The sequence below is a fragment of the Canis aureus genome, chromosome 28 (assembly GCF_053574225.1).
Source record: "Canis aureus isolate CA01 chromosome 28, VMU_Caureus_v.1.0, whole genome shotgun sequence".
Classification (NCBI taxonomy): domain Eukaryota; kingdom Metazoa; phylum Chordata; class Mammalia; order Carnivora; family Canidae; genus Canis; species Canis aureus.
Genome location: NC_135638.1, coordinates 15,587,182 through 15,607,096, shown reverse-complemented (window position 1 = coordinate 15,607,096; position 19,915 = coordinate 15,587,182). Strand labels below are relative to the sequence as shown.

General features: G+C 35.3%; 1 protein-coding gene and 1 long non-coding RNA gene across 8 annotated transcripts in view; one reads left to right on the top strand and one right to left on the bottom strand.

Annotated features, from left to right (window-relative positions):
* PKIA (cAMP-dependent protein kinase inhibitor alpha) overlaps positions 1-5,022 on the top strand; it is a 96,246-nt gene extending 91,224 nt beyond the window's left edge. For all 4 annotated transcript variants that reach the window (XM_077876492.1, XM_077876490.1, XM_077876493.1 and 1 more), the window contains one exon: positions 1,506-5,022. In XM_077876492.1, coding sequence (XP_077732618.1) covers positions 1,506-1,585 — 80 coding nt within the window. In that variant the 3' untranslated portion in view covers positions 1,586-5,022. The remainder of the gene's footprint in view (positions 1-1,505) is intronic.
* The window catches only part of LOC144300463 (uncharacterized), a 445,593-nt gene that overhangs the window by 393,922 nt on the left and 31,756 nt on the right, over positions 1-19,915 (bottom strand). The gene's annotated exons all lie outside the window — the stretch shown is intronic.

Here is a 19,915-nt window from a genome sequence, read left to right as displayed (position 1 = left end):
CAGCAACAGGCAAAATATAAACAGTAGTAACTTTTTTATTATTCTAAGTACAAAGAACTAAATATAGTAACTGCAATTATGACAAATATATAATGACAAATGCAATATCAATGGCTGAATATTATGAGGGACTTCTATAATTCTTGAGTGTTTCAACTTCTTTTTAGTTTATACTCAACAATATTGCTGTCCCATGTTTATTTCAGCTTTCTAACAAGCACCTATTTAGCCACGAATCTGTGACTGCAGCATTATGCTAAGCTGTGAGAAGAGTTCTCAGACACCTAGAAAGTTCCAAGCTCCATGGAAGTCAAATTCCTCATCTTGTATTTATGCAGTCAGTTTCATCCTTAAATATTCTTCTGTCTTGTATCTGCCCTAATTTGACTTCATTCTTTTGGTTACCAAGAGCTTTTCATATTTATCAAGTTTTTGTTGTATGCTAATCTACACATTTCAGATTCAGGCCATCTACACATTTTGGGAGGCTATTCATTGCTGTAATAATGAAAGTAGTTTGTGAACATGATATATAATGCCTGGTTATACTCTGAAAACCCCTTTAGGAACAGAATATGTATATTTATGTAGAACTGCCTTTAATTTCCTTAAAGTATAGTATCTGGTGAAATGTTTTGTGTATACTCATTAAGAATAAAGGAGAAATTGCCTCTTAACACATCCATTTAAAGAATGGAACAGCCTACTCACCTCTATCTATTTGAATTATGGTAACAAACACTCAGCAAATATTGATATAGTTTATGTTCTTCAAGGGCAGACTGGAGGCCATAACTACTGGCCAGAGACCCATGAGCTAACATAATGTCCCTTCATCTTGTACTGTTGCTTTTAATTTTTTTTAAGATTTTATTTATTTATTCATGAGAAACACACAGAGAGAGAGAAGCAGAGACACAGGCAGAGAGAGAAGCAGGCTCCACGCAGGGAGCCTGATATAGGACTAGATCCCGGGTCTCCAGGACCATACCCTGGGCTGAAGGCAGCGCTAAACCGCAGAGCCACCCAGGGTAAAGTAACGAAACATCTGAGAAAGCAGGTGGGTTCTCGACAAGTAATATAAATAATGTAAAATGCAATTTTAAATATTTCTTAAAATAAGACAGGAGTGAAATAGTAAACTTGCTTCCCATTCTGATTTCTGCCTAAAATCACTTTCAATTTCTGCAACCTGTGAAACTCTAAGTGTCAAAACCTGGCCTTGAGATTTCCTAGCTATTTATCAAAAGCATAGGTGATCACTAAGCACTGTATAAATTATTATTTTGTTTTTGAGCCATGCTGTCCCTAGTTCACAGAACCAGAATTAGCCAGCCTTTGAAACACTAATTGAAGAATTGATTATCAATAAAATACACTTGTCTCTATGAGAACTTCAGACTTTTTGAGTATCTCTTAAATTCCCAATATGATATCTTAAGAGTCAGTAAATATAGACAATAGTTTTTACTTTGCCTTTATCTTTTTCTCATTGTCTCTTACAGAAGGTGAAGAAGATGCACAACGAAGTTCCACAGAACAAAGTGGGGAAGCCCAGGGAGAAGCAGCAAAATCTGAAAGCTAAAGCCCACTTTGATAACTTCAGCAACATCTGACAATGTCTCAAATCTCCAGGCCTGGCTGGAATGCATTTGTTTCCATGAGTGAAAAAGTGGGGGGAAATATAGCTGTGCTGCATTGTAGGAATCTGCTCATTATCATGTTAAAAATGGGGGCAGAGGTTGTGGCTGCAGACAGACTTTTCTCTACCTCTGTCATTAGCAATGGTTGAAATCATGTGGCTTGTGTTTGGATGTCATTTTTGTATGGATCTTTTCACTTGACCATATGACAAAATGCTTGTAGAGAGTAGCACTGACCTAGATGATGATTCTTCCTGTAGCATCTGGCCCCTCACAATGTCAGAGGATTTAATTGTGTCTAATTGCAAAAGGTTGGTTGAACCCCAGAGTTTAAATATCTCTGGTCCAAGTATTCACCCAGTAAAAGAACCATCCAGAAAGCACTGTTTTTTAGCATTATGTATCTGTGTGTTCCTGCTGTGTTATTTACACTGTTTTGTATTGTATAATAGATGCTCAGCACTGCCCCCTTCTTTGATTGCTTATGAGAAACAAAAATAATGTATGTTACTGTGAATTTTTATACCACTCATTTTTAAAAGGGCTGCCTTTTTCCTTCTCCACAGTGTGGTGGTGTACACAGGATAGATCGCACTTTTTTTTTAACTTAATCTTTCCCCATGATTCACTGTTGGTGAATTTATTAAGTCTAACCAATGAATTAAGACTCTTTTGCTCTATTATACAGGCATTTGAAACTATCTGTTAATGTGAATTTTACTTGAATTCAGTCTGTTTGGTGTCTGCACAGACCAGAATTCAATATGCAAATTTTGTTTTATTTTCAATTGGAGAACTTTTCCCAACTAATATATTTTTTTAAAGTTTTTAATTATGAGGATTTTGGATAATCAAGATGGTGGGAAAGATAAAACAAGATAATATTAAGAACGGGAAACATTTTGTTCTTATGGAATCAAACTTCTCAATGCTGTATGCTACTATTTAAATTTGGAGGACAACTTATCTGCATGGAGCTGTAACAGATGGAAAAAATTATCTTGCAATCATGTGGACACCAATCACAAAAGTAAAGCCCTTGCATTGTGTTTTTCATGTCTTTTTTCAGCCCTATCAGATACAAATGTTATTATGCACTTTTTAATGTTTGTAAACTTTTACTAACAATTAGTGTGAATTGCATTCTGATACAATAATAATTATCATTAGAAGCTAACAAAATACTGTTGATAGCCTCTGCTGTGTTTTGACATCATGGTTCATCTATGGAAAGTTTCTGTGAGCTATGTAATCCCATTGGTCAGTATTATAAAATCATTTATCAGTAGTAATAAATAAGGAACCAGTAATATGCCAATGGCTCATGGATAACTGGACAAATAACAGATAACAGGAAGACCCTTTACAATAAATACCCCACTTAATTATCCTCAAGGTCTTAGAGATAGTCCCATGTGAGGTAGGTTAAGCAGCATTTCCACAGATAATCTCCATGGACATACTGGGAATTCAGCCCTCTTCTGTAGCTGCTTATAGGATAAAAGGCCAGTTTGCCCTCATTTCCCCTTATAGTATTTTCCAAATAAGTAGGATAAGGGTGGGTATCATTTGGTTCTCAATCAGATATTACTAGAAAAAAATGTTAATAGAATGAGTCTCTCAGAAAATAGAAGGAAGACTAAATAGTAGAGTACTTCATTCTAACCAGTTAGGGTCCAAAATCTCACGTTAAAATTCAAATAAATCCACCTGTTAATAGACTTACAAGTGGGAAGAGAGGTTCCTAAGCTTTTTTAGACAATCTCTGGTAGTCCATTTAAAACATCCAACCCATAAAATCACTTTTTCAATATCCTCATTTACTATCCTCATGGCTTTCTTGTGAATCTAGATAAAGTTCTCTCCATCCTTAAAGTTGTGGAATTCCAAACTGATTACCTGTGATTTTGTTAAGTTTAGGACTAGTGCTGAGTGTATGTGGAGAGTTTATATTCCTATGTGATATACTATTATTAATGCATGTGGTGTCATGCTTGTCTTTGAATATATAATAGTGCTAAATTGCAAAGTCATATGGAGCTTTTGAATTATTTTGACCTTTTACTGCTACTTTGTCTGCTATATTCAAACCCTGAGGCATTCCCAAGCTAGAAGATAAAAATCAACTTTCCAAAATGTCCACATCCTATAAATGTTGCTCAGCAAAAGTCCACAGTGTCTTCCAAATTATATTGTAATATCTTTTACTTGCAAGTCAGTAATATACATGGGATTGAATTTTTAAGGAGAAAAGGAAAGGGTGGAAAACTAAGGCATTAGGTTGAGAATATGCAGTGAGTGCCTACTAACCAATGGACATTATGCTAATCACTTCCTAGCACATTTTCTCACATTTTATTTTTTCTCCTTATATAATTTGATTAAAGAGGTAGTGTTATCCCATTTCACAGATTAAGAAATTAAGGCTTAATAAGGTATAACTTTTCAAGTTTAAAGAGCTAATAAATGATGAAATTAGATTTGAACCTATTTTTATCTGTTTCCAAGGAGCTTTCTACTGCACATGCCATAAAACTAAGCTAATTATAGAGCATCTTTATCTGTAAGGGAACATTTAGAGATGAACTGGTTCAACCTCCATATTTTAGAGAGGGAAGTGACTCTTGGAAGAGGAAATTGTCTTTCTCAAGGTTACCTAGAAGAGAAATGACACAGATGTGACCAGACCATTGATAGTGCACTTAAAAAAAAAAAAAAAAAAAAAAAATTCAAGTAGAATTTATTTTGTGTGTTATACTCCCCCAAAATATTTTTCTGACATATAGTCTATGAATTTAGCATGGTTCAGAATTTTTTGTGACATGCTACTCATTTTGTTTAATTAACTAAAAATAGGAAAATTTCAGTTTTCAGCTCATTTGTCATAGATATGAACTTGTCAAATTTACCTTCTATTAATTATAAACATCCTATGCCAACATACTGTTCTCATAGTCCATAGAAATGTTTTTCTAATATATAACAGGCAGTCTTCAATTTTTAGGCAACACTCCAAGAACTGCTCACTGTAAATGCTCTACACTTGAGTCTTACTCAGACACAGTGAAAATGCACCATTTTTGAAGACGAATGATATTGCTCTTTCTCTTCAGAGAAGCAATAATGGGTAAAGAAATGTAACTGCTAGGTAGCCAAGCTTCTGAGTGAAGCTTGTGACAATAGGAAGACAATGTATAGTTATCAAGTAAATACAGGAAAGCATCTATGATTTATGATGTCTTAATAGGCCCCAAATTGTTCTTTAATTAAAGGGTGGCAGTCTCTGAAGTAATTTGTGAGCTTGTATGACTTTTGTATTTAGTAATGTTGCATGCTCACATAATTGATATTAAAAGTAATACATTTTTTCTGAAATGTGCACAGTCTATTAAGAGTATTTATTGAACATACACTATGTATTTGATGCTTGAGAAAGTGCTGCGAGTGAGAAAGGAGAAATTCAAAGCCTCAGCCATCCTGTGGTAGACATACCAGTATTCTGGCCTCACTTTTTCTGGGCCTTAACTCCAATAATTTTCACCTGCACTTCCACTCTGGTAGCCCACTTCCTGGACTTCATCATCTATCAGAGCCAACTCTTACATCCTACACCCCTATGGTTTTCACTTGCTCATCTGCAGGGCAGTGATTTTGAATCAGGAAAAAGATCAGTGTTTATCAGAATCCCTTGAAGGTTTTACAACACTCCTTCCTCCACCCATATACATCCTCTTTATCTCTCTCTCTCTCTCTCTCTCTCTCTCACACACACACATACACACACACACTTCCCCTTGAGAACACTCCCTGTGCAACTTTGTCATTTTTTTCTGCCGCCGCCCCCCCACCACCACCACCGCCCTCACCCTCACCACCTGAGAACCACTAATTTGGAAAAACTGCAAAGTTTCCAGACGCTCCAGCTCTATTTATGCCACTGAAAAGTTTTAAAATGAGTCAGTAACAAAATGGAATGCTCATAGGCACCCATGGTTTTACTATACTGAGGATAACATCTTGGGGTAGAAAAGCAGAGAGTTTAATTTCTTTTATTGGGTGGTGTCTCTTTTCATTATATTATTTTTATCACATAAAGGCAGTAAGGACCTAGGAGAAAGTAACATCAAATAATACCCTGAGTTCAGGCAAGGTCTTAGGCAGAAGTGGTAAAAGAGGATGTAAATCTTGAGGCTCATTTTACTTAGGTCACAAGGATAAAACACTACACAGGGATTTGGAACAAAATGCTAGCCAGTGGGAAACAAATTTGTATTTTCTCTGGTGTTTCTTCTCTTTACATATTTGTTGTCTCTATCTAGGCCGGAATGTAGGGATTTGGGATCCTGGCTATCTCTCACTACGAAGTCAAAATTAACAAAACTATCTGACTATAACCGGGTAACTTTCTAGTTTGCACCACCTCTACTTTCTGATTAAATCAAGATGGATGTTTCTGTAGCAACTCACCTCCCAGTCTGAAATCCACTGTTAACCTCATCAGTTCTCCTGATTTTCTTACTTTCTTGTCTTTCTGCTAGCTCTGCTCCATCAAAACCAATCAAACCATCAGCTTTCATTCTACTTGTCTTCAGAATGACTATAACAAGTTTCTAACAATGCTTATTCATTGTTCACAACTGCATTTTAGACATGAGTGCTGTGCAGCTATTTTTTGTCATATCCCTAGAGATAGAGGAAGTTTCCCACTACTGTCTAAGATGTAGGTTTTCCTTTGACATTTTAAAACCATTTTCTTTTAGGAGGTCTGTTAATTATCCTTTTTTCTTCACTCACTTTACCCTTTTCTACAAATGTACTCAAGTTCTCAGTTCCACTCAACTTCCCTACTTGTATTTCTCAAAATAGTAATCTTTGCTCTTGTTTTCATATTTCTCCTCATTTCTTATCCTTTTGCAATCTGACTTCCAATTAAATTTTTCTTATTACCAACAACATCTTTAGTCGTTCTTGGACTCAGTATTGTCATTGAAGCCCTAGTCGATGTGTAAATTTAAAAATGATGATGTTCCAGAGGACTCAAGTTTCTCCTAAAATAAAATTTAATGTTTCTATAATTCTAATCGATAGTTTGGCAGGGTGTAGCTGCATAATAAAGTCTCGTTAAGGATGGAATCTTTGTATCCCAAGAAAATAATTCTCCAGGTTCACATCTTCCATCATATATGGATGTGCCCTTTCTCTTCCACCACATTCTCCCCATAGTGTTTGCTACATCCCCAGGTCCTACAGTGCTCATTTCTTCATAGGGGGGTTGTACATATGTAGGCACTAACCTGGAGCCTGGACATCCAGAGATGGGCAAGATGAGCCTGTGATGTTTTAGTTCTGTATTCCATTATACTCCAGGATGACTGCCAGCAGTATCACTAGTTTCACAAAGTAGCCATGTATAAGCTAAACCACTCAACTTCTTTGTACACTTGTTCTCTGAATTAGACATAAGTGAGTATATTAATTCCATTGCTCAAATATAATGGGTAGTTTATGTATGTTTAACAAATCTATCTTATAGCATTTAATCTTGTTCACCACGGAATCTTTTTGAGATGCTCTCTATACTTTCCTACCCACTCACCACCCGCGGGTATATGTATGCATGGATGTAATCCTTTGTTCCCTTTTCTCTGGCAACTCCTCACTTTCTTTGAAAAATCTCTCCTCTACCTCACCAGTAAATACTGTGGTTCCGTGTGATTCTATCTTTATTCTTCTCTAATCCTAGTGTTCACATGACCTCTTCTTCTAGGCCAACATCATCAACCACCCCTTTTACTATGATGAATCCCAGAGGTCATTCCTGATCACCTGACTTATTGGACAGCTCAATATGGATTTCCCAAAAGCATCTTAAAATTCAACATTCTAACATTAAATCCAACAAATGACCCCATTCACAAAACTGCTGTTCTTCATATGCTGCAGATCTCATAATAATAGAAGTACTGGTTTCTCAGCAAACTTAAATGAAAATTCTTACAGTTCCCTTAACTCTTCTTCCTCCAATTTATTTTTCAGCCCATCAATCCTAATTCTTACTTCTTGAAACTTCCCACTTTTTGTCTACATTACAACCTTTTAAATCATCACTTATCTAATATAATGCAATAGCTTGATCATCAGGACCTGCCTCGTCTGACATTCTATCTCTCAACCAGATGTATCTGATTGTTTGACTCCCCTAATTTAAAAAATCCTTATACTTAGCCAGACAAAAAAACTTTTTCATATAAGTGCCACATTTTATTTTTATGTAACTCCTTGCTCTGTATTAACCGTTTTCCTGTTCCTAAGATGTTCTTCTTCATATTTGACATCAAGTTCTCATTGGTTCTTTCAGATTGTGTCCCATTTCACCCTTTAGAGAATTTTTGACTTGCATCCCCATTCTCAAGCCCCAACCTAGGAAATTAGCTGTTCTATACTCCTTGATCCCCTAACACTTGATCTGCAAATGTATCTTATTAGATCACAGCTATTTGTTTACATGTGTATCTCTCCAACTAGAATATGAGCTCTTTCAGGGAAAAAACCCTCTTTTATTCATCTTTGTCTCCTCATTGTCTATTAATATTCAATAAATTTGTAAATGAATGTCCATCCTGCTGAAGCTCACAAGGTAGTTAAGAAACAATTTACATACAGATTGATTAGGAAAAAATGCAATACAGAGATAAAGTTGATAGTTGAAAATAGTAAAGCCTGCATAATATTGCCTTACAGAAGGTAAAAGCTTATTTTTTTTCTAAATTATGAAATAGTGTAACTTTTTATTTTTTAAATCAATTTAAATTTTTTTTAAGAGGGATTGGGGAGGGGCAAAAAGAGAGAGAGAGAGAATCTCAAGCAGGCTCCATGCCCAGCAGGCTCCATCTCAACCCTGAGATCATGACCTGAGTTAAAAATCAAGAGTCGGATATTTAACTGACTGAATCACCCAAGTGCCGCATTAATGTAACTAATTATAAATTTGATTCTCAAACTGTATGCTGCACATTTACAAACACACAAATTTGATATGACATACACTGATGAAATGTCCAATAGGATGAGGTATAAATAAATAAGCAAATTAGAGTAAGCCATCCAACTACATAGTAACTCTGGTAAAGGTATTTCTTGGCATTCTGTAGTTTAAATACCCTTCAGTTTGCTAGGATTGAGAATAGACCAAAAAAAAAAAAAAAAAAAAAGGACTGAGAGAGATTGTATCATAGTCTTCTAGCCTAAGCAACACATTTGTCGGACAGCAAGATCTCTGGGGAGGCTTTTGGTCTTTAAACAAGGGGACATGGAAGTTTCTAAGAATATGCTTCTAAAAATAAAATCTAATGTACTCTAGTAGGCTAAAGAAATGAGAGTTTTGATAAGATATGATGAACTTCAAAATGGCAGGAACTCATAGAAAAAAAGGAGAAAATAATACAAAGGGACCAAGAGACACATCTGTATACACTCAAGAAGGAAAGGACACTGATATATATGTACAGAACCTTAAGGTCTTTTTCCTGAATATTGTATCTTTTAGAAAACACAAAAATAAAAGTAATCAAATTAACATTGGAAAATATGGCAGGACTAAAGAAGAATTATATATACTTTTTGACTCTGAAACTAAGAATAAGAATGGCCAGGGAAATGATGTAGGTTATTCCTAACAGAACACATGTTTGCACTTTGGCTACCATGATTAATTTTATACATTTCACTTGAGTAGGATGGTGTCACTATTATAACTGGCGTGTTGAATTTTTTTGGGGGGGCTTGTTGAATTTTTAAGTTTTCTTTTATCCCACATGTTCTTTAAAATCCATAAAACAATATATAACCGTGAATCTTAAGGGCAAAAAATTATGTAAAAATAGCTACAGCTAGGGAGTGACAACTTAAAAAGAACCTGCCTTCCTGGATGGTCCTAAAAAAATCCAGTAAATCATTAATTTTATTTAGGAAATATTTGTTAGCATTTAGTAAGTTTAAGTCACTGTGTTCGGTGCAGCAAGGAGTAAAATTAAAAAAAAAACAAACACAAAATCTTTGACTAATAGAAACTAGAATAAGTGACAGTGAGCAGTTTCTTCTGTCAGGATTCTCAGCCTTTTCCCATTGCCATTCAATTATTTTAATATGTGGAATTTTCCTTTAATAACACTGCATAATGAGAATTTACTTTTTGCTCAACTGATTCCCAAGCCTTTGTAACACAAAATTGAAAGAAAAGATCTAGACACAGGTTAGAGTGATAAGAAGAAAAAAAATTTTTTTTGATCTAGACACAGGTTAGAGTGATAAGAAGAAAAAGACTTTTTTCATGAACAATTAATACAAGGGTTGTTCTTTCCTGAAGCTAAGAATTAGGGGGCAAATTGGAAAAGCAATGAAACTGGGGTTTCTAAAAGAAAGTTTGGGGGACGCCTGTGTGGCTCAGTGGTTGGGTGTCTGCCTTCAGCTCAGGGCATGATCTCGGTGTCCTGGGATCGAGTCCCATATCGCGCTCTTGCATGGAGCCTGTTTCTCCCATCTCTGCCTCTCTCTGTGTCTCTCATGAATTAATGAATAAAATCTTAAAAAACAAACAAACAAAAAAGGTTTGAGAGGGCTGATTTCAATGAAGAAATATTCAAAGAAAATTAAGATTAAAAAACAGCATTTTTATAGCCTGTGAACTAGACCTTCTAAGAGATACATGTAAAGATTGAGAATACGTCTCAATTATTTTTGGGTTTTTGGTGAGACTTTTTTTAATGTGGCTCCATGCAAAGATAGGGCCACAGGAGACCCTAAGCCTTATTAAAGTATACTTTAATAGTAATGGCAAAACAAATACATACATGTTTATTATAAATAAGTGTCTGAATATGATGAGCAATAACACATGAACATGGAACATCCTGCACATACCCTGGGGGAGAAATGTCACTCAAGAGGAAAGATCATGGAGAAGGATGTGATGGAATTATTCCTTGAAATATTTATTTCATTGAAGAAAAGAGATTAGATATTCTACAAAGAAAAAAATGATGTAAACTGAGGTTCACATGTAGGACAACATAGGGTCACATGTTTTTTAAATAATCCAAGTTTGCTGTAGCACAGTATATGTGTTAAGTCTGAGGTGAGACATTGCGATGTGGCTGAAAAACCAGCTCCATGAGATCACTCAGAGGGAAGAGTGTGGGCCTGGGAGCATGTCTCAGGCACAAAGATCCTGAGACACAGAGGGCATCCATGCCAAGGAGCCTAACATAGAATCGAAAGAATTCTGAAAGTGGGAGTTAAGTTTTTGAAGGTAGGCTAAGGGCTTGGAGATGAATGTAGGACATATTCCAAGGTTAAGAATCCCGTGGCTGAGAAAACCAAACGTCAGAAGAAAAGTGAGAAGCAGCAGGGATACATACAAGAGGCACAGACAGGATCCTGCTGGGCAAAGCAGCTGCTGTTGTCCTTCATCCATGCTTTCCACTTATGTCCTGACACACTGCTCAGTTTTTAAAGGCACCATACTTCTCTGCTGACACGTGGCGCAAGTATAAGAGAAAGAGGTCTTTTAATTTAGCACTACAGAAAGATGACCTTTCTCAGGAAAATAATAATGATCAGGTTCTGAATCTATACTGAACATTCAATTAAATTGCCTCTATTTCTCACAATTACCCTGAAATATGAATACACTTCTCTCCTTATAAATGACCAACCTAAGGTGCAGGAAAGTTAAGTGGCTTCTCCAAGGCCATGAAGTTTTTGTGTTACAAAGCTAGCACTGAAACCTATCTTCAACTTCTCTGATGACAATTTCCCATGGTCCTTCAAGCACATCAGAGCTGTCCAATAGAACAATTATAAATGCCAAATATGCATTTTTACATTTTCTAGTAGCTATATCAAAATAAAAAAGCAGCAAATAACCCAATATATTGAAAAGATTGAATTAATATATACTCAGTATAAAAATTAATAACATTTTCTCTTTTTTTGATACCAATTCTTCAAAATCCAGTGTTTTTTTTTATACCATTATCTCAATTCAGGCTACCTTCATTTCAAATGGTCTGGCTACCATATGTCACATCCATACCAAAGGGCAGATATCATAGGGCACAAGCTATATGCCCTTTTCCGTTTTCTGAGGATTAAGTAAAGAAGAGATTCACTTTTAGGACAAAGGGGGTTGTAGATTGTGCATGTTTGTATATAGTTCTTTCTCAGTGATTCTCAACTTTGGCTTCCTATCAGATTCACCAGGAATTTTTTTTTTTAAGATTTTATATATGTATTCACAAGAGACAGAAAGAGAGAGAGGCAGAGACACAGGCAGAGGGAGAAGCAGGCTCCATGCAGAGAGCCCAATGCGGGACTCGATCCCAGGACTCCAGGATCACACCCTGAGCTGAAGGCAGGCACTCAACCACTGAGCCACCCAGACATCCCTCACCAGGAATTTTTAAACATATTAAGAATTGGGCCTAATTTCTATAGATTTTGATTTTTTTGCAGGGTAAGGCATCAACCATTTTTTAAATCTCTGCTGAAGTATAATAAATATTTAGAAATGTTTATAAATGTGCAGTTTTATGTATTTCCATAAAATGAACACATGCAGGTAACCACCATCCAGATCAAAGGTCAGAGTATTTCAACACCCTGGAAGTCCTCATCAGGTTCTCTTCTAGTCACCACCCTCTGCAAAGGGCTACATCCTCTGAGAATGATAAAATGGTGAATCTCCATCTGTTCTTACAGAGCAGGCCCTGGAATTCAGCCCAGAACTGTCACCTAATACATTAATGCTCATCGCAGGTTGCTCTTCTGCAGGGTCAGGCTTCTCGGGTCAATCTGTAGCCCCAGAAATAATGAAGCCCATGCCAGTCCATTTATCTTCTAGAGGATCTCTACCTAAGGAAACACAGGTCCTTCAGGTTATTTCCCCTGGTCCATGTAGTTTCAATCTCCACTCAGACTTGAACCATTGGCTCTGTCTTCATTCAGCCCTTTTTAGTTGCATGATCCCAAATATTTGGTCTTCTCTCTTCCTACACAATCCACCTATTTTCTCACCTGAGTTTTACGTTCCATTAGCAACAGATCATATGTATAATAGTTTTGTGAAGACAGTAATAAAGATTTCAATTTTCTGCTAAACAGGCTTTAATATGAGATCCAAGTTGATGACCTTTTCCTTGGTACTTAATTCTGCAACCTTCTGCTCCAGGCTTTCTCATTACCACACAGCTCCTCTGGTCTTATAAATGCAATTCTTTGGAAATAGCACTTTTTTTCTCTCTACCTGCCTTTTACCTGCTCCAGATTCAAGTTATTTAAAGTGCATTTCTAAGAAAATTTAAACTTTATGTCTGCAACAGGTATTCCCTCATTGGCTTAATCAGAAAAAAAAATCAATTAAGACATATCCTAACTCAAGCCAACCTGAGCAAGTATACAAGTGGATTGAATCTGTGAATTCCATGCTACAATAAGTCCTAACTAAATAACTTCTCAAAATATTAAATATCTAGCAATATTCAGCATGCCATTTGTTGGAATTACAATTGCTTCACAGTATTGTTTTTTTTTCCCCTGCTCTCAGAACAGTGCCTTGTTGTACTTTCAGCCCATACAAGAATATTTTGAATGAGTCTGACTCTGCAAAGACAGCATTTGCAGCTGAAAATAGCAAAACATGACCATCTGTTCTCTCACTTCATGGTTCAATCTGACAACATCCTAACACAGTTGTCTTCCTCCTTGACTCCATTCTCCTCGGCCCACCCGCCTCATTCTACCAGTTTCCTATCTGAACTTCTTCACTTACACTGTGTCTTTCCATGTTCCTCTCTTTCTGCTCACATACCACTACTTTCCTCCATTTTATTGCTTTATAATTCTTACAACCCTCAAAATACTCAGTTGCCTTCCAATCTCCATCCTCTGAAGTCCAGCTTTCTCCCCTAATTCCTCTGCCTCACATTTTCTGCACTCTACTCAGCCTTACCTAACTTTAATTGAGAAAAAGAGAAAAAGGAAAGAAATTCCATACCTAGGCTTCTAAGATCAATCTAAAGTGTGCTGGAAATATGCAAATAAACCCTATGTACCGGGGAGGCGTAAGAAAAATGAACAGGAAAAAGGCACAAACAACACTGCAACAAGAGCAATTTTTACCTCTATTACTATAGATTTCCATTAAGTCATTTATCAACTATAGGAGAGGTGGGAGAGGATACCCAGGGCCACCAAACTGCCATGACTTTTTGTACAAATGTGTCAAATATCAGAGAGCTACCTTAATTTTTCATCTGTCCATTCACTGAAACTCCAAATGATTGATAATTTTAGGAAACACTGGGAAAATATATTTAGGAGAGACTGAATTTAATAGCATGGGCTCAAAACTCAGATTTCTCACAAATTTAATGTATGATTTCTCCCAATTTACTCAACTACGCTGGGGATCATTTTCTTGTCTATAAAAGGAAATAATAATAGCATTTCTTAGAAATGTTGAATAATATCAAGAAGAATGTTAAAAGGTTGAGATTAGTTAATACATATAAACCACTGAGAATAGTGCCTGGCATTTAGTATAGATGTTAGCTATTAATGTTATTGCTGTTGTGTTGTTATATGAGATATGCAGTCTTAGATCACTCAGAGAGCATAGTCAAATGGCTTTTACTTCTTTTTTTTAAGATTTTATTTATTTATTTATTTATTTATTTATTTATTTATTTATTTATTTAGAAAGAGGAAGAGAGTGCACACAAGGTGGGGTGGAAGAGGGACAAGCAGACTCCACACTGAGCACAGAGCCTGATGCAGGGCTCCATCTAGGGACCCTGAGATCATGACCTGAGCCAAAATCAAGAGTCTGATGCTTAACCAACTGAGCCATGCAGGCACCTTCTACCTTTTAATGAGTAGTACCACCCACTGGCATAGAGGTTTAACTTATTCATTTATTGAACAAAAAAAAATGAGTTCCTTTTCTGTGGCAGATACTTTCAGGATGCTAACTAAACGATTTAATCATAGGAATGATCTTCAGCCATGTAAAGCTCAAGACTGGTAAAGCCTGGCTTATTTGGATCCTAGCAAATAAAATACTTAGAGCATTTCCTCTAGTCTTGTAGGAAATCCAAATTGTGAGGAGCAAAATTCCAATTAGGAGGAAAGAGAGACAGGGAAACTATTTCAGGACTTAGAGTCAATTCAAGTTCATCTCTAATTTTTTCTTACAATTGTTACCTTTGCAGTTCCACAATGTCAGTAGATAGTAGAAGGAGACATGAGTTCTCATAACAAAATAAAAAGCAAAGTGAAGAGCGGTTGGCACTAAGACAGGGGGTACTGCTGGACAGGTTTAGTCATTTGATGATAATAATTTCCTCTGTTATATCTTACTAGCACCTCTGAGAGCTGTTTCTTTTTAGTCTTCTGATTCAAGTACAGACAAAAGCCCATTCTCCTGGTTCCCCCTGGATAAAACTGAGATTAGGCAAAGTCTGGTAAACACTGAAGAGACCAAGACCAAAGAGAGGAAAATAGAGAGTATAGATTGATTGGCTTACTAAAAGAAGGTTTCTCATTTTTAATCTAGTTGACTTTAGTCTAGGTTATCTCAAGGTTTGCCCACTGTTCATGAGATCCTCTAAAGGATAGTGAGATTCTATCCAGAAAATTCTTCCCTTTGTATCTATAGACTCTTCCTCCTATCCCATTTCGTAAACCAAGAGATTCCTCTTCTACTAGTTAGATAGGTCATGCAAGCTATCTTTAAATAAGTATCTATATTCATTATACAGTAATAATTACATGATTGATTTAACACTCACACATTATTCATATATACTATTTTCTTGTTAATTAATAAAGAAAAAAGTCCCAAAGCCCTCATAATCTCAACCAGCATATATAGGGATTATGGAGTTTACTAGTCTATATACTCAATCAGAAAAGCAGACTTTTAAAATTTTATTGCTATAAATAATAAATTTAAAATAAAAAATATTTTCCTCTTAATTCTAAGTAAATTCTATGTAATAGATATTCTGGTTAATCAAATATTTGTTATAATTGTCCTTGAATAAATTTTTTTGTATTAAGGCATATTTCTCAATCAGATAGGAAAATCAAATTATTTAACAATAGTTAGATCAGGTTTTTACTGTACTTATCTCAAGACAAAAAATATATACTTTTATATTTTTCTATGTTTCTACATTTTTCTATATTGCTATTTTCTACTTTGCATCTCTGTAGATATCAATAAATAATAAGTAATAGATATCTGCCTCCTGGTGGCCATATGCAGTTCTAAAAGAAAAAAATAACCCTATGTCTCTTAAAAGGCAACAGCGATTTTGTTTCAGAATTTTTTTTAGAAAGCTGTTCACTCTGGAAAGCAACGGTGGGTCAGCTTGATATCCACAAGGGAAAAAGCAGCAATGGCAGCCAACATCAGCGCCTTCCAAGGACACTGTGGAACACAATAGTTCCCTTTTAGATTCAATTGGCTTGCAAGCCATATACACACATAAGCTCCAAAAAATCCTCATTAAAATCAGTTTTGATAAAATTTAAAAAGTTTAGCTGGCAATTCTAACATATTTATTACAAATATCTTCCCTTAAGCCTCAAGGTCCTAATGTTACAGTGCAATATGCCTTTATTACCTTTAGCCAAACAGAATATTCTTCATAATATGTATTAACTCCTAATATACTCCCTGATGTAAATAAAGTCTCTTGTGTCAATCTGATATGGACATTGAAATGTATGCTTCTAAAAAAAAAATGAAATGTATGCTTCTTTAAGTACCTTTACTTTGTAATAGAATAAAAACCTTTGGGAAGTATCAAACATGCCTTGACAGGAACATAGATAGCATTGCTTATTAAAACCATGTCAGAAATGCAAAAGGTTTTGTCAAAATAATAATTTACTGAGGCAATTTTTAAATCTATGATTTATCAAAATCTGAGTCTATTTCTGAAGGGTTGCATCAGTAGAAATAATAGTAAAATATGTTGTATATCATGTCACTAATAAATATTTAAGTGCTTACAAGCTTATGATACAGAACAATTTTTGAATAGAAATCACATGATTCAACAGACAAAATTAGTGGCTAAAATTAATTTGACAAAATCTGTAATTTTGAGATTGTAAGATGATTTTTTTTGTATTTTTTAAAAGATTTTATTTATGTATTCATGAGAGACACACACAGAGAGAGAGAGAGAGAGGCAGAGACACAGGCAGAGGGAGAAGCAGGCTCCATGCAGGAAGCCCGATGTGGGACTCAATCCCAGGTCTCCAGGATCACGCCCTGGGCTGAAGGTGGCACTAAACCACTGAGCCACCTGGGCTACCCTTGTAAAATGAATTAACTCAAGATTAAGCACTTACAACACTTTTGATTGCACTATGAAGATTTAATTGGGAAAGTGATATAGAAAATATTTATGAGATGCCACGTATCTCACAATGTTCCTTTGATTAGTGTTCTATAGAAGGGAAAGGATTGAATGGATATTATCTTAATATAATTAATAAACATAATAAAATTAACTGAACCTTAATCACTGAACTTTTTTTTAACTATTGTTTTGAGAACATAAGAGTTGTAATAGCATAGAAAAATGTCCTCTTAAATAATTGAAGAAACAATAAACTCATTAAAAGAAATAATATATTTGACTACCAACAACAAACATTATTTACTCATGACAGGGAAAGGGGAAAGCAAAAGAATAACTTTACAAAGGAAAAACCTGACAAAAATTACTGAAATTATCCTTCAAAGAAGAAGGAGAAATAAAGACTATCTTACAAAAATAAAAATGGAGTAATTTGTTGCCAATAGATATGTCTTGCAAGAAATGTTAAAAGAAGTTCTTTAGAGAGAAGGAAAATTATAAAGATCAGCAACTGGGATCTACACAAAAAAAGAATGAACATCGAGAAAGAATAAGTGGAAGTAAAATAAAAACTTAGTTTTCTTATTCTTAAAAAAAAAAAAGAATTATTTATTTTAGAGAGATAAATAATTATCTTCTCCTTGAGAAGATAATAAATATTGATAATAAATATTATCTTCTCCTTGAGAAGGAGAGCACTTGAACAGGAGGAGGCAGGGGGAGAGAGAGAATCTTCAAGCTGACTCCTGCCCCGTGGGAGCTGGAGGTGGAGCTTGATCCCAGGGACTGAGCCACTCAGGAACACCTGTTTTTCTTATTCTTAATCAATCTAACAAGTAATAGCTTCTTTAAAATAATAATAGCAATAATGTATTTGATTTGACAACAATGATACAAGGGACAAAAAAGAGGAATTAGAATTATTTGTTATAATGTACTCACACTACGCAGGAGGTGACATAGTGTTATTTTAATGTGGACTTCAACTAGTTGTAAATGAATATTGCAAACTTTGGCCAACCACTAAAAAAGGTAAAAAAAGAAAAACAAGAAAATAAAAATAAATTATAAGAGAGAAGAATAAATGGAATCAGATGAAACGGTCAATTAAAAGCCACAAAAGGGGATGCCTGGGTGGCTCAGCGGTTGAGCTTCTGCCTTGGGCTCAGGGTGTGTTCCTCTATCTGAGGATGGAGTCATACATCAGGCTCCCCAGGAGGAGCCTTCTTCTCCTTCTGCCTATGTTTCTCCCTCCCTCTGTGTGTCTCTCATGAGTAAATACACAAAAATCTAAAAAAAAAAAAAAAAAAAACCCACAAAGGCAGAAAAAGTGTGGAACACAAAAAAGAGAATAGGGGCAAGAAACAGAAAACAATAACAATACTTATTAATTCCATTAAATCAATTATCGCTTTGGATGTTAATGCTATAAATGGACCAAATAACAGAGATTTTCACAGTGAATCAAGAATCAAGACCTGGGATCCCTGGGTGGCACAGCGGTTTGGTGCCTGCCTTTGGCCCAGGGCACGATCCTCGAGACCCGGGATCAAATCCCACATCGGGCTCCTGGTGCATGGAGCCTGCTTCTCCCTCTCCCTATGTCTCTGCCTCTCTCTCTCTCTGTATGACTATCATAAGTAAATAAAATTTAAAAAAAATATTAAAAAAAAAAGAATCAAGACCCAAAAATATGTTGTTAATAAGAAGCCCACATATAGCTTAAAAGTAAATGGATGAAGAAAAATATACCATGCTAACACTAATCAAAAGAAAGCAGAAGTACAGTTGACCATTGAACAATGTTCAAGGAGGTTAGGGTACCAACAGTCAAAAATCCACATGTAACTTTTGACTTCCCCCAAACTTAACAACTAATAGCCTAGTGTCTACTGCAAGCTTTACCAATACCATAAACAGTCAATTAAAACATATTCTGTATATGTATGATATATATGTATATATCACATGTTAATATGTACATATATACATGTATACACACATATTTATATATAATATATAACATACAATACATAATTAATATATAATAGTATATTTATAATATATTTATACATACATATATTTTTTATATTTAAGGTGGGCTAAAGAAAATGTCAGAAAACCATAAAGAAGAGAAAATACATTTACAATATTGTACTGTAAAAACATCTGTTTATAAGTGGACCTGAACACTTCAAACATGTGTTGTTAAGTGTCAGTTTACTTATAAGAATTTTGGACAGAGCAGATATCATATCAAAGAAAGTTAGTCATCAGGAATAAAGAGGGCATTACATAATCATAATGGGATAAATTTTCCAAAAATATCTAAAATTCTTAATATGTATGAGCCTAACAACAGAGCATCAAACTATGAAGGCCAAAAACTAATGAAACTGAAAGGAAAAATAGATGAATTCACTATCATTGTTTGAGACTTCTCCCCTCTCAGAAATGAACAGATCCAGTAGTCAGAAAATCAGTAAGGACCCAGCTGAACTCAACAACATCATCAATCAACTGGTTGTAGTTGACATTTATGGACTAGTTCATCCAACAACAGAATACATGTTCTTCTCAAAATCACAAGGACTTTGACCAAGATAGACAATATTCTGGACAATTGAGCCTCATTTTTACAATGGGACATCAGATTTGACGGAGAGTATTTCAAACAAACTCTGTCGGCTGGTCCCCCAAGCACAAGTGACCAGGAGACTTTTCTATATCCTTTTATTTTTAAATAATGTTATAAATAAGTATTAGAATGTTTAATAGGTCTTCACATAGTGCACTTCCTATTTTTCCTTAGTGGCTTCAGAGTTCTTTTACCAAGAC